The 15,162-nt window shown below is 40.5% G+C and overlaps 1 protein-coding gene across 3 annotated transcripts in view; it reads right to left on the bottom strand.

The window, feature by feature from the left end:
* The window catches only part of PAG1 (phosphoprotein membrane anchor with glycosphingolipid microdomains 1), a 143,043-nt gene extending 137,294 nt beyond the window's left edge, over positions 1-5,749 (bottom strand). For 2 of the 3 annotated variants that reach the window (XR_016388546.1, XM_022555032.3), the window contains exon 1: positions 5,265-5,749. Coding sequence is in view for 1 of the 3 variants with exons in the window: in XM_022555032.3 (XP_022410740.2) it covers positions 5,265-5,748 (484 nt within the window). In the remaining 2 variants the exon portion in view is untranslated. The remainder of the gene's footprint in view (positions 1-5,264) is intronic. The other variant, XM_030763749.2, reaches the window with a different exon arrangement.
* Positions 5,750-15,162: the final 9,413 nt, after the last annotated feature.

The raw sequence follows: 15,162 nt of genomic DNA, 5'->3' as shown, positions 1-15,162 counted from the left end.
TCTGCATTTAGAGTGGAGTTAGACTCGGATGCAGACACAGAAGATGTGACACAATTTTCCTTTTCTGAGACAACACGCTTGCACTTCGCTTGTGAGACATACTTGTTCATTTACTTTTAAAACCATCAGTTCATCGTGAACAACACATGACACTGCTGTAGTCATACTCACTGCTGATTAAATCATTTTCGATTTAAGTTTTTCGAAATCACCTAAGAAAATCTCAGGTTGCTACACTTCTCTCTTCGATGAGAATGACGCAAGTATGTGACATCAAACACAAAATCTGCACGCCTTTCCACTGTGTCCCACGATCACTGGAAGGCTTTATGCTTCCTATTTCACAATGCTAACATGGGGGTTTCTTTTCTGAGCTCATTGCATGAACTAAGCAGTAAACTCTTCCTCAGTAAAGATCTGGAAGACGGTGGGCACGGACCTTTCCACCATCCCCTTAGCTCTATCCTAGGGTCACTGTGGGGAGAACATGAGATAGTATAGGATTATTTTGAGACGCACAATAGAGGATATCTATATGACACAGCTGAACCATAAGAAGGCCCCCAAATTGGATGCAGTAGAATGCCAGGCCTCATCAGACTCCTGGCCTCCACTCTTCACTCAAAAACACACTAGTGTTATCTTGGAAAGTGCTCTGACCTTTCTAGGCCTCAGTTTCCCCTTGTGCAATAAAGGATAACAAAGTAACCACACAACGTCACTGATTAAAGTAAATATTGTATGTACAGTTCTTAGCATGGCAGCCAGCCCACGGTAAGGGCTCTGTGTTAGCTATTCATTCCATCCAGTAAGGATGTGGCAGATAAATCATACTCGGAGCTGTCTTTCCCCACACCCAACCCTCGCCCTCAAATTCAGCAACGTCCCAGCCTTGCGGGACTGTCTCTGCCATGTTGCACATGAACAGCTTGCTTGTAGAACCAAGACTTAGTATAACCTCCAACAAGTTTCTCCCGGATGTATGAGGCAAGAGCTCTAGAAATACAATCAGCCCCAGACTCCCCAAGCCCAAAGGGAAGATAATTCAAAACAGTAGAGATAACTGGGGAGACTAAATGGTCTTCATTCACTTTATCCATATTAAAATTAGCTTGCATTTCTTGTATGTCTTCTGACAGCAAGGATAGCTAGATGTCAGAGGCAAGCTATTTGGCGATTTAGAGGTAAGCCAATAAATAGTTAACATAGACAAAAAAATAAAACTGAACTATGTAAATTCTAAAGAATGAGTTAAAAGTAAATTATGGACCCAGGTCGAGTCACAAAAGTGATTGAGGAAGATTTTTACTACAGAATGCCCCAGAGCAGAGGAGCATTTGAAATGTAGGTAAAAGCACTTGAAAGAGTAAAAAGGAATATTTGTGCTCTGACAAGGAGAGCTAAAACTGCAGAAAGACTCAGTTGATGGCAAGGACTCTATCTGGCACCCTCCTGGAAGCTCACACCCAGAGACTTTTGATTTGACTTTTTTTTAATTGAGATGTAATTGACATATAACACTATTCATTTCAGGTGTACAACATAATGAATCAACATTTGTATATATTGCAAAATGATCACCATGATGAGTAGTTAACATCTGTCACCTCACATAGTTACAACTTTTTTTTCTAGTGATGAGAACTTTTAAGATCTACTCTCTTAGCAACTTTCAAATATGCAATCCAGTATTATTAACTATAATCAACATGTTGTACAGAGAGTTTTGACTTAAAAAAAAGCCCAGTTAGAACATCTGTATTGAAGTACCTTACAGTGGTAGGATACCAGGTTTCTTTAAATATTAAATCAGTCTGTAAGCTGTCTGTGGCATATGTGCCCTTTACAGAAATTAGATTTTTTATATCTAGAAAACAGAGTAAATATTTACCAAGGGCCAGAATACTATGTAGATCTGGATGATAATCTAAGAAAGCCACAGGAAAAAAGCCTTTCAATCATTCCCAACTTTCGGAAGTCAGGTGAAAAGTTTGACAGGCTGTGGACCAGACTTTTAACAAAGTAGAGTCCATGGGGGGTTGGTTCCAGGACCCGTGAAGATACCAGAATCAGTGGATGCTCAAGTTCCTCATATAAAATAGCATTATATTTGCATAGAACCTTAAAGTACATTCTCCCACATACTTTAAATCATCTCTAGACTACTTATAATACCTAATACAGTGTAAATGCCATGGAAACAGTAAATATGTAAATGCTACAATATGTAAATGGCTGCTGGAGCAAAGCAAATCGAATTTTGCTTTTTGGAACTTTCTGGAATTAAAAAATATATATTTTTAAAACCCGAGGTTAGTTGAATCCACAGATGTGGAACCAGAGGATACGGAAGGTGAACTGGACTGCTCACACAAGACCCCTAAAACTGCTTCCCACCACACTGGTACTAAGGCCCAGAGGAAGCATGCTTATTTAATACGAAATGTAAATTATTTCCATTTCTGAATATACAGTACAGTATGTTGCACAGTGCAGGGCCTCTCTGCCCCAGGGGTGCTCTCCAGCTGGGACTGAATTCATGCTCACAGATGATGCTGATTGTGGATCGATGGATGACCTGCTTGCGGTGGTTCCCTAAGCTGTGTGGATCCTGCAGCTTACATCTGCGGGCGGAAACAAACCCAGGAGTGCTGTCCTCCAGCGGGAACCGTGGGAAGGGTAACATACCATTTTCTTTTTCTCGATTCTCTGAATATGTGAATAGGGAAGTGAAAAGCAATGGAATCCACTTCAAACCGAAGGAGAAAACTCATTTCACCGGCTGGCATCTCTACCATGTGCTAATGTAGGCAAGCTTTTAAACAATAATTATGATAATAATAATAGCTCCCAGTCATGGAGAACTATCTTGTGAGCTAAGCACTTTGCATACTTTACTGCTTAAAGTAAATTTCCTCATCTGTAAATTAAAGATAATAACGCACCCATTTTATTATGTTATTATGAGGATTCAAGGAGAAGAGATGGAAAAAGCAGTTTGCAAATTGAGGCAGCAGGGCCAAAAAGGACAGGGTTTGAAAGAGACAGACATGGGTTAAAATCCTAACTGTGATTTCTACTATTTGATCTTGTTGAGTTCCAGTTTCCTTTTCTCCAAAGTGGAGATGAAGCTACCCATCTTGGAGAGGAATTGAAAGAGACATTAGGTCAAACACCAGCTGGTGTCTGCATTACCAGGAGGTATTCAATAAATACTCATACCCTCTCTCCTATTATACATGTGAACTGCTTCTGTTAACCTCCATCAGCAGCCATTCAATGTCCACAGAATCCAAAGATGCATTTCCTTTCCTAACAATAATTTTACTCAGTTTAATAAGCCAGACACTGGTTCAGTAGCTTTAAATCTATGAACTCACTTAATCCTCACCACAATCCAGAGAGATAGGTAACTGTTATCCCCATTTTACAGACAAAGACACTGAGGCACAGAGTTTAGGTAACTTGCCCAGATTCAAACAGATGGTACCCAAGCTGCCAGCATGGCTCCCTAATCTGTCCTCCTAACCATGATGTGACAGTGCATCATGTTAGGAGGGGGTCAACCTGTTTGTGCTTCCATGCTCAGATGTAATCTCTTCTAGAGATGAGCAATGGCTGCTCTCACCAAGTACAAAGTGTTGACTATCTTTTCAACTGTTGAAATTACATTTTGTGTATTTTCTTAGAATTCCTTAAAAAAAACTATGATATGTTTTTAAATGAGGTGCCTATAACTAGTTCATCTTGTTCCATGTGCTAGAATGCTATAAATAAGTGTGCTTCTTTTTCTAAAGAGTACCTAAATAAATCCTACATCAAAACACAACCCTGAGTTTTGATTTAAACGTTTATTACAAGTCCACATTAAAAAAGATATATTAGGGCAGTCAATGTTATCTGTTTTATTAAACTAATGACTTCTATACCAAAGAATTGGAATATTCTCCTTATTTCTAATATTCACTGTCTTAACAGTCATAGCAGTACTGTATGGTATTTCAAAGTACTCCTTTTACAAATTTAATCAACTCAAATATTAAACATCAATGATGATAATCTATTGCTCTGCTTAAAAGGAATCTCTAGGGGACAGACGAGAGAAAGGTTAAAGAATTCTAGAATTCTATCCTTCAAAGTAGGGCAGGGCAGCTACCTATAAATCATGCTCTTTGTTTATTAAGATCATTAAGCCTATCAGTACACTTAACTTTCAGACTCAACAATTGTCTGGCATGAACCATTTCCACTTTTTCTAAAACAAAGGGGATGTGTTCAAAGGGGTCCTCTGCAAGCTCTCTGTACAATGCATGCTATTTTAAAACATGATTTATGTGTCTAATTCCTGGAGCTGCCTTGAAAAATATACTGGGGTTTTCCTTGCACATTCCCTATTAGGAGAAGACACTCCAATTTGAAGAGTGCACTCCGTTTCAGACTGCAGAGCGCTATATCATGTCAACATTTTCATTAAATACGTTCAAGCTAGACCTTAAACAAATGGAATGGAGAGCCACAGCTGCAGCCACTGCAGAGAGACAGTTATCCTGCCGGGAGGCTTACATAAGAGGTGGAGGACAGTAAGGGTGAAACCCAAGTGTCATCGTCTGAACACTATTGCTTTGAGACTTGCTCACATTCTTAAAGTGTATGAAATCATACACGCTGAGCGGGTTTCTCATTTTATTTGCCTTATAGCACAGAACTCTAGGTTGACATATAAGTTGTCTTTCCCTAAAGGACTGGTCTCCAATTACAACTTCTGCCTAGGGGAAGAGAAAAGTGGGATGCGCGGGAAGCCTGGAGGCCTGAGAGGGAATGACTTAGCCCCCATCCCCAAAGATCTATCGCATCCAGGAATATTACTAGAGTCATTCCCTTGAGGACTTGCGATGGAGGTGACAGGACCCCCCTAACACCCCCCAGTCCCCCCCCCCCCGCGCGCGCACACACACATACACACACACACACACACACAGTCAAAGGGCTTGGAATGTGCAATCAGCAGCAGGCAAAATGCCCTCAGAGCACCTGTCCTCTCACAGCATTTCCGTCTGGCACGTTCAGCAGAGGCTGGAGCCAGTTCTCCCGGGACTGCTTCCTCTCCCCGCGTGCCCTGTCCGCGGCTTCGCACCCTCAACTCCCCAAGCTGGAGCCCTGCTAACAAGAGGTGCCATCCCCAGCTTCCCACGACGTGAAGATAACAAAAACGAACCTCCCCTTCCCGTGGCGCCCTCCAACTTCAAAAACTACAGTCAACTTACTGGGACGAAGGCGACAGGGAGCCTTCGGGGGGGACCGCACTCCCGCTGCGCACAGAGCGCCGCGGCCCCGCACCGCCCGGGCGGCGGCGGGTGCGGGGCGAGGTGCTGCCGCTCTGCACCAGCCGCCTTGGCTCCGCGGTGCCAAGCGCGGCGGCGGCGGCGACGACAGAGGTTGCACCCGGCCGCGCGGTCCCGAGCGCTGCAGCTGCCGCCCGCCCCGGAGTGCGGCGCTTCGAGCCTCTGGTGCGTGTCTCCGGCTCCGAGGGAATCGGGGCTCAACAAGGAAGGCGGCCAGGGAAAAGCCGAGGCGCTGTAGCGGGGAGAGCTGCCAGCCCGCTCCCAGGCGATCGATCACATCGCAGCCGCGCCGACAAGCGAGCGGGAAGGCAGGCACGCGCCGCACTCGGCACTCGCCGCCGCGCCGCGGAGAATGACAACCGCCGAGGCAGTGCAACCGTGCGGGGCGCGGGACGCGAGTGCGCATGAGCCCGGCCCTCTGCGGCACGTCACGGGGGAGGGCGGGGCGGGGAGGGGGCGAGGCGGGCGGGGCCGGGTCGGGGCGCGGGGCGGACCCGGGTGCGATGCCCCGCTCCTTCGTGGGAAGGTACCGGAAGTCTCCCGCCTGGGGTTCGGTGAACCTTAAGCTGTGTGGTTGAACTTGTTTGTCTCCAGAGTCCATTGTCTCTGAAAAATCACTGTTTAATCTAAGCGATCCATAGGGCCCCTGGCAAGCCTACAAAAGCCAATTTAACTCAGGTTATAGTTTAACCTTAAAAAGCTGGGATTTAGGGGACAATGTACCTTGGCTGTACATTAAAGTAACTTACGGAACTAGTAAGAGCCTTTTTGCCCCGTCCGCACCCCAGAATCCAGAATAGTAAGTACATGAGAATCTCTAGATGGGGCCCAGGTATCATTAGGTTGTAAAGCTTCCCAGGTGACACCAAGGTACAGTAGAGCCTCTCAAAGGTGTGACAGAATCTTCTAGGGATTTTGTCAAAATGCTGGTTCTGATTCAGTAGGTTTGGGCACTACGGGGCGATTCTTCATTTCTAACAAGCTCTCAGATGATGTCAGTGCTGCAGGTCCAGACCACCCTATCTTGGCTACTGGAAGTGTGGTCTAGAGTCCGGAGTAGAGCTTCTGGTCTGTGTGAGAATCACCCGAGTAGCTTTCTGAAAATGCAGACCATATTCACGGGCCCTATCTACAGTGGTTATTGTTCAGCGGCTGGGCAAAGGTGGGTCTCTGGAATTCCATTCCTAAGGAGCACTCTCGATGAGTCTGATATAGGGGTTGTTTGAACCAAACTTCAGGATATTAGACCAGCAGCTAGGAGTTGGGAATAGACCTTTGCAGTGAGAAGCACCAAGCCGGGTATTGAACTCAAGACATCTGACTGCAAGTCCAACTCCAATTGGTGCTTTATCTCACTAGTCCAAATTTTCTACAATTATTATGCATTACTTTACTTAGTAGGAAAAATATATAAATCATGTTAAACACACACACAACACGCGCACTGTATTCCTTACACGTATCATTAAAGGAGGCTTAAATCTGGCCTGGGAAGAAGGCTGATCAGGAGGGGAGGTATGGGAGTAGGGAGCAAAGTGATGGAGTAAGAGATGTTAGATGGCCTGTTCCATAGTGCATTGCAGAGGGAAGGCTGTGTAGCAGGAAACAAATTTAGGTTCTGGAAAGGTGCCTTGGAGAAGAAGATCCAGGGACTGGATGTGGTCTCCTGTCCGGTAGCACAGGGTGAACCTCAGGTATTCCAGAACTTATTAATTTATGGTACGTCATATACATTACCTCACTGAAATCTCACAATGGTCTCGTAAATTGGATAAAAGAGATTTATGCTCATTTTACAGATTTTAAAATGTTGACTTGCTCAAACAGTGGGACTTGAATAGATTACAGATCTGAGTGTTAGACACAGCTTCTATAACTCTAAGGAAAACGATTCAGATCTTATAAGAAAAATGCTTTCTGTTTATTACTCACATCCTTTAAAGGCTGTGCCTAAGTTTTGGGTTAGAAAAGCTTTCATTTTTGGAGGGAAAAAATCCATTTTGCATCTTCACAGCAGTTTTGCAGCTCCACAAATTGGGATACATTACAGTTACACAGGGCAGGCTTCACTGAGAGTTTCAAAGAGTGACACTCACGTTTTCTGGTGACAAGTGTGATTACCATCCTCATTTTATCCAGGCCCAGAGAAGCTAAGTGATTTAGGCAAAATCCAGGCAAGAGCCAGTCTCAGGCCTCTGTCCTTCTCCTCTGCTCTTCTGTCACCAAATGACCTCCTGAAGATTGTTTTACATTTCCAAATTTTTACTGATTTGCCATCAGTAAATTAGAACCCAAAAGTATTCCAAAGTCACTCCTTGATATAAAACCATAAGTGTCAGGAACAATTCTTGTGCTTGCGGTAAATACTCTGGACTATATTCCCAATGTGAATAAAGTTTTGGAAGAAAGTGTGTGATGTTTATACGCAGTCTCCCAATCCAGAGGTTTGCTTTGGAACGCTATACTGTAAACTATGTCCGACCCACCTTTGTCTTTGCCTCCAGTATAACTCTTCCATTAGAGCTATTCCTCTGTGTGATTATGAAAAAATTAATAAATGAATGCCTAATTAAAAGAGAATTCTCTATAAATGAGGGAGATGGTTGTGGAAATTTGTTAGTTCAGTTTTTAATAAGAAAATATTTTAAATTACAAAAAACACAAAGATAGCATAACAATCATGTTGGGACTTTTAGGAGAGGTGTCCAAAGTTGTCATCCTGTTTTCTTAGGTGTTAGAAACTCCAATCAAAATATTTATCTGTATAGTGTATGAATTCACTTGAATATTGACTTTAAGAGAGCCAAGATTTAATTTTATAAAAAGTTAATTAGTATGACCCAGAGCCACTGTATTTTGAGTTACTATCATTGGCATTAAACACAGGAAATATGTAATTGCCTTAATATTGACTGTATTAATATTGATTGTATCTGATCTATAATTTGTTTCTGATTAGCTGCTGTTGTTGTCTGGCAGGGATAGCAGCTACGTTATTTTTCTCTGAGCTATGTATTCCTTAATGGGTCAGCAAAGTCTGCTCTTTGGCTGAGAATTTCTTCATTCAATGCCTCTAAAAGTCCCAATAGTGAGGATTTCAATTATACAGATGCTAGCGACTCCATTGAACCCATTCTCTGCTCATTCAAGAAACTGTACCTAGAATAGATTTTTATTACACTCTTTCTGCTGAGAATCATGGGCTTATCACTGAGCTGAGAGGTTCTGACCCCCAAATTCTCTGTATTTGTTAATTACATTTCTTCATCCATGTCACTCAAAGATATTCTTGGACATGAAGATCTTCCACCCTCTGCCTAATTCATAGTGATAGTTCAGGTCAGAGAACTGTGGGGAGCCCAGGGGACTGGCAAAGCTGAGACAGAAGTGGACACATAGAGTTAGATTTCACCAGGGAAAACTGAGGTTGCCATAAAAATGAACACGAGTTGTTCTTGATTTTTTGGACATGGTTTATTACCAGGTTTGCCTTGTTTGAGCACATGCAGCTGCTAGTAACTTCACTGGAAACCAAAACTGAATCCCTGGTGGGATGTAGGGATCGGGGAGGTGGGAGTGGAGATAGGTAGGTTAGCATTCTGTCTTTCTTATCCTGGGCAACTTTTGAAAACTATTGAAAAGCCCAATTCCTCTTTCCCTGACACAGGAAAGTTAAGAAGCACCTGAATTTCAAATGCTTACTTCTCAACTGTTTGTTCTAAAGAGTTTGTTTAGAACTTAGGACAGCCTGATCTGGATTTTTCAGGCTAGCTCCATAATGTTTTTTAAACCTACAAATAAATTAATATGGTGTTTACTGCAACTCCAAGCTTGAAAGGAAATAGGTGCTGGATGAGAATTCTGGCTCAGTGGTAAGAGAGGGGTCTGGGGCAGGGGAGAATGGAATTTAGGGACCAAAGAGGAAGACTGCCTATGGTCTTGGTGGCTGAGAAGCAGAGGCTGATAAAGACTGTTTATCAATAGCCTCTGAGATGAACTTTGGAGAAGTATGAGCCTGTGACCAAGAAGAGAAATAGCAGTTGAAACTGTACCTGCAGCTCAGCACTTGCATTTCCTTAAAGTGTTAAGGGTGCCACGTTTGACTTAATCTATAGGAATGAATGATCAGCGATTACTAAATAGGTTATAAATCCCTTATAAATAGATACATGCTTAAAGAACTACTACAGAAATGTACATAATTTGAATCTCTAAGAATTACCTACCCCTCCCTCCCAAGCAAGTTGTCCACTAATAGAAGGAGAAGGCGGCCAGTTGAGAGACCATGTGCACAGTTGGAACCACACAGAAGCTCTGGCTTCCAGAATCCCCATCTGTCAGCTGTAATCACATGGCTACCATCTTTGATTACCTAACATGGAATAACAATAGTTTTAAGCACATAGTAGGTTCCTAATAATGCCAGATATTAGGGTTCGCTTTTTTTTTTCTCCTAGAGTTAAAGGCTGTAGCTAGATGTCTCCTAATGCCCATTTTATCATTTTAATGTAAGCAGTGATTAACCATAGTTTGTAAGGGAGTGCTTTCCCGTTTTGACAGAAGACTTAAGAATGACTTTAGGCCTCCTCTGAGAACAGGGAAACCATGAAGAAAAGGCTTTCAGGGGAGATCAAGGCAAAGCCTGTTAATGTTACTCTCTGGCCTCACACTGTACTGCAAAGGAAAAAGCAGGGCTTAGGACTTGACACTTCCAGATCTTTCTATTGGGAGAAAGAAATTATGATGGGAAAGAGACAGTACTTACAAAAGTGAGAACAGAGAGTGTCTTAAGGAAATGTCTTTACATTACAGATTAAAGAAGGGATACCCATCATCCTTTGTCATCCTGACCTTACCTATTCCTTAAATTTCTATCCTGGCATTGCTACTCAAGATTCGTGGCTGTAAAAGTGATGCGAGGATGTGTTACTCATCATGTTGACCGAGATTCCTTAGGTTCACTTTTTCCCTCTTCTGCCTTTATCACTTCCATAGAATACAATTCTCACAAGCTCAAGTTTGAAGTAAGCGTCAGAGAAAACCGTGTGTTTCATTATCAGCCAACAAACAAAAAATCAAGATTGAAAAAGGAAGGTGTACACAGTTATGGAGAGTTTTACTTCCAGGAGGGGCTAGTTGCTCACTCTCCAAAGTCAGAAAGATATGAAAAGCTTTCAGGGGCTAAAGCATTGCTGTCATTTCTTTCTCCATTCCTACCCTCTCAAGGTTTTTTCAGCAAATAGACTTATCTGCTCTCAGTCCTGTACCCTCCCTGGAGTGGAGCCATATCTCGTTATGGAGGCACACAAGATGACAGGGAGGGGAAATTCAGTATACTGTGGCTTTTTCTTTGAACCAGAAGCCCCTTTAGGACTGGAGGAATATGCACTGTTTGTTTGACTTTCTTCCTCAGCCTGTCTAAGGTTACTTATCAGGAAAATGCGGATATCAAAAGTAGCTCTTATTGTTCTCTGAAAGAGTCAGCTATTTACTTATTCCTACTTCCCCAAGAAGAAGCAGCATTTAGTTTCTGCTGAACTCTTTTCCCTTCCTTACTCCCAAAGAGAACACCTTCTAGAGAGGGATGCTAGGGAGGACTAGGGAGAGTGAGGGCTCCCCGAAGTTTCCGTACACTTGGCAGTGATCAACCCTACTATTCTGAACAGGCAACAAAGCTCCTGGAATTTGAGATGCTGCCTGTGTGGTTGGTGGCCACACTCTCCACGGAGACCCAAGCATGTTGGTTGGCGGGTGAAAAAAAGTACAAGCATGTAGCCTGAAGGAAAGGCAGACCCTGGAGATTTCACAGCAATTCACATAGAAGAATTCCCAGAGGCAAAAGCCATAAAATAAACCATCGCGCCAAGAGGTCTTGTAAAAACAGCAGTTGGTTTTAGAAATACTTAATCCCAAATTCCACCAAAGTGCACATGGTATTTCCTGTTTCTGGAGACGCAGAAGAAAGTTAAGCCCTGTTTGAAAGCAAGCAAGCAGAGCCAGATGTTGGTGTTGGTAACGATCTGTAGAGCCTAACACTCATGTGACAGCAGTTGGGGGAAATGTACCACAGCTGTCTGAAGCCATGGGAGCTTAATTTCTCTTGGCTAGAAAAGAAACAAAGTGCAGAGGCTGTTTTGTTTATAAATACAATGGACAGCTGAGCCCAAGAGACATTATTTTGGTTTGTAGAGCCAGTAACAGCAATTTTACATATTATTTATATTCCTTTGACATACTCTGTCCAAATCACTTATTCAAGAATGTTCAGTACCCAACCAACCATAATGCCATTCTAAAGTGATTTTTTTTCCAGAAAATACTAGACTATTAGATTTTAAAACCAATTATAGGCAATTTGATAGTAGTTTGCTTTGTCTATATTAGTAATTAGAATTTGGTTCTGAAAATACATGATTGGGCTTCTTGATAAAAAGGGCCTTGGGTATGTATATAGGAGTGATTACAGCCTACTTTATCTTTTGCTATACCCCACCTTGATTCTTCTGCTTTGGTCAAACTGGTTTGCTCTTCATTGCTTCACATCCTTTGTACTTTCTTGCTTTAGTGTTTCACTGTTTTGTTTTGTTTTGATTTTTATTCCCTGTGTTATTTAATTATATTCAATTGACTTTTATGCTGATAACATTTTCCCACTATAACAATTTATTTATTTATTTCCCCTCTTTTAAAAAATTGAAGTAGAATTGACCTAGAACACTATGACTATGTTAATTCCAGGTACATAACATAGTGATTCAATATTTCTATACATTACGAAATAATCACCAGGATATGTCTAGTTACCATCTGTCACCATACAAAGTTGTTACAATACTATTGACTATATTCCCCATGCGCGACATTTTATCCCCATGACTCATTTATTTGTAACTGGCTGTTTGTACCTCTTAATCTCCCTCACGTATTTCACTTATCCCCCCACCCCTACTCCTCTGGTGACCACCTGTTTGTTCTCTGTATCTGTGAGTTCATTTCTGTTTTGTTATGTTTATTCATTTGTTTTGTTTTTCAGATTCCACATATAAGTGAAATAATATGGTATTTGTCTTTCTCTATGTGATTTATTTCACTTAGCATAATACCCTCTAGTTCCATTCATGTTGTTGCAAATGGCAAGATTTCATTCTTCTCTATGGCTAATATTTTATTGTATATGTGTGTGTGTATATATATACACACATATATATATCTCACATCTTTTGCATTCATCTATCAATGGACATTTAGTTTGCTTCCTTATCTCAGCTGTTATAAATAGTGCTGCAATGAACAAAGGGATGCATATATCTTTTTGAATGAATGTTTTTTTTTCTTTGGAGAAACACTCAGAAGTGGAATTGCTGGATCATATGATAATTTTATTCTTTATTTTTTCTGGAACCTCCATATTGTTTTCCATAGTGGTCATACCAATTTGCATTCCCACAAACAGTGCACAAAGATTCCCTTTTCTCTACATCCTTGCCAACACTTTTTATTTGTTGTCCTTTTAATAATTGTCTATTCATGTCCTCTGCTCATTTTTTAATCAGCTTTTTTTTAATGTTGATTAGTATGGGTTCTTTGTTTATTTTTGATATTAACCCCTTAACAGATATGTCATTTGCAAATTTCTCTCCTATTCATTAGGCTGCCTTTTCGTTTTGTTGAGAGTTTCCTTTGCTGTGCAAAAGCTTTTTACTTTGATATAGTTCCATTTGTTTATTTTTACTTTTGTTTCCCTTGCCTGAGGAGACATATCCAAAAAAATATTGCTAAGACCAATGTCGATAGCGTACTGCCTATGTTTTTTTCTAGGTATTTTATGGGTTCACGTCTTACATTTAAATCTTTAATCCATTTTGAGTTTATTTTTCCATATGGTATGAGAAAGGAGTCCAGTTTGATTCTTTTGCATGTAACTGCCCAGTTTTCCCAGTATTATTATTGAAAAGTCAGTCTCTTCCCCGTTGTATATTCTTACCTCCTTTATCGTAGATGAATTGTCCACAGAGTGTGGGTTCATTTCTGGGCTCTCTATCCTGTTCTATTGAACTATGTATCTGTTTTTGTACCAGTACCATGTTGTTTTGACTACTGTAACTTTGTAGTATGATTTGAAATCAGGGAGCTTGATACTTCTAGCTGTGTTCTTCTTTCTCAAGATCACTTTGGCTATTTGAAGTCTTTTGAGTTTCCACACAAATTTTAGAATTATTTGTTCTCATTCTGTGACAAATGCCACTAGTTTTTAAATAAGGATTGCATTGAATCTGTAGATTGCCTTGGGAAGTATCACATTTTAACTATTAATTCTTTCAATCCATGAGCATGGTATATCTTTCCATTTGTTGTCTTGTCTTCAACTTCTTTCATCAATGTCTTGTAATTTCTGAGTACAGCTCTTTTATCTCCTTGGTTAGATTTATTCCTAGGTATTTTATTCTTTTGGATGCAGTTGTAAATGGGATTGTTTTCTTAATTTCTCTTTTTGATAGTCATTAGTGTATGGAAATGCAACAGATTTCTGTAGATTACTTTTTTATCCTGCAACTTTACTGAATTCATTTATTCTAATAGTTTTTTGGTGGTGTCTTTAGGATTTTCTTTATATAATACCATGTCATCTGAAAATAGTGACGGTTTTATTGTTCCTTTCCAGTTTGGACTCTTTTTATTTCTTTTTCTTGTCTGATTGCTGTTGAATAAAAGTGGCAAGAGTGGGCATACTTGTCTTGTTCCTGATCTTAGAGGAAATGCTTTCAGCTTTTCACCATTGAGTATAATGTTGGCTGTGGGTTTGTCATATATGGCCTTTATTACGTAGAGGTATATTCCCTCAATACCCACTTGGTTGAAAGTTTTTATCATAAATGAATGTTGAATTTTATCAAAAGCTGTTTCTGCACTTATTGAGATGATCATATGATTTTTTTTTCTTCAGTTTGTTAATGGCTATACCACATTGATTAATTAGCAGGAAATGAACCCTCCTTGTATCCCTGGGATAAGTCCCACTTAATCATGATGTATGATTCTTTTAAGGTATTCTTGAATTTGGTTTGCTAATATCTTGTTGAGGGTTTTTGCGTCTATGTTCATCCGTGATATTGTCCTGTAATTTCCCTTGTTTGTATCTTAACTAGCTTTGGTACCAAGGTGACACTGGCCTCAGAATAAGTTCAGGAGTGTTCTTTCCTCCTCAATGTTTTGGAATGGTTTGAGAAGGATGGTATTAGCTCTTTAAATGTTTGGTGGAATTCACCTTTGAAGCCATCTGGTCCTGGACTTTTGTTTTTTGGGATTTTTAAAAAAATTATTGATTCAATTTAATCAGTCTCTTTATATTTTCTATTTTTTCTGATTCAGTCTTAGGCAATTGTACATTTTTAAGAATTTATCCATTTCTTCTAAGTTGCCCATTTTATTGGCATATACTTGTTTATAGTAACCTCTTATGATCCTTTGTATTTCTGTGGTGTCGGTTGTAACTTCTCTTTCATTTCTGATTTTACTTATTTGAGCCTTCTCTCTTTTTTTCTTGGTGAGTCTGGCTAAAGGTTTATCAATTTTGTTTACCTTTTCAAAGAATCAGCTCTTAATTTCCTTGATCTTTTCTACTACTGAAAAAAAATCTCTATTTCATTGTTTCTGCTCTGATCTTTATGGTTTCTTTGCTTCTACTAAGTTTGAGTTTTGTTTGTTCTTCTTTTTCTAGTTCCTTTAGGTGTAAGGTTAGGTTTTTTTTGAGATTTTCTTCTTTCCTGAGGTAGGTTTTTATTACTATAAACTTCCCTCTTAGAACAGCTTTTGCTGTTTA

This window comes from Delphinapterus leucas, chromosome 17, assembly GCF_059928025.1.
Source record: "Delphinapterus leucas isolate spDelLeu-1000000601 "Yukka" chromosome 17, BTC_Dleu_Yukka2, whole genome shotgun sequence".
NCBI classification, from domain to species: domain Eukaryota; kingdom Metazoa; phylum Chordata; class Mammalia; order Artiodactyla; family Monodontidae; genus Delphinapterus; species Delphinapterus leucas.
This window is presented reverse-complemented; position numbering and strand designations above follow the sequence as displayed.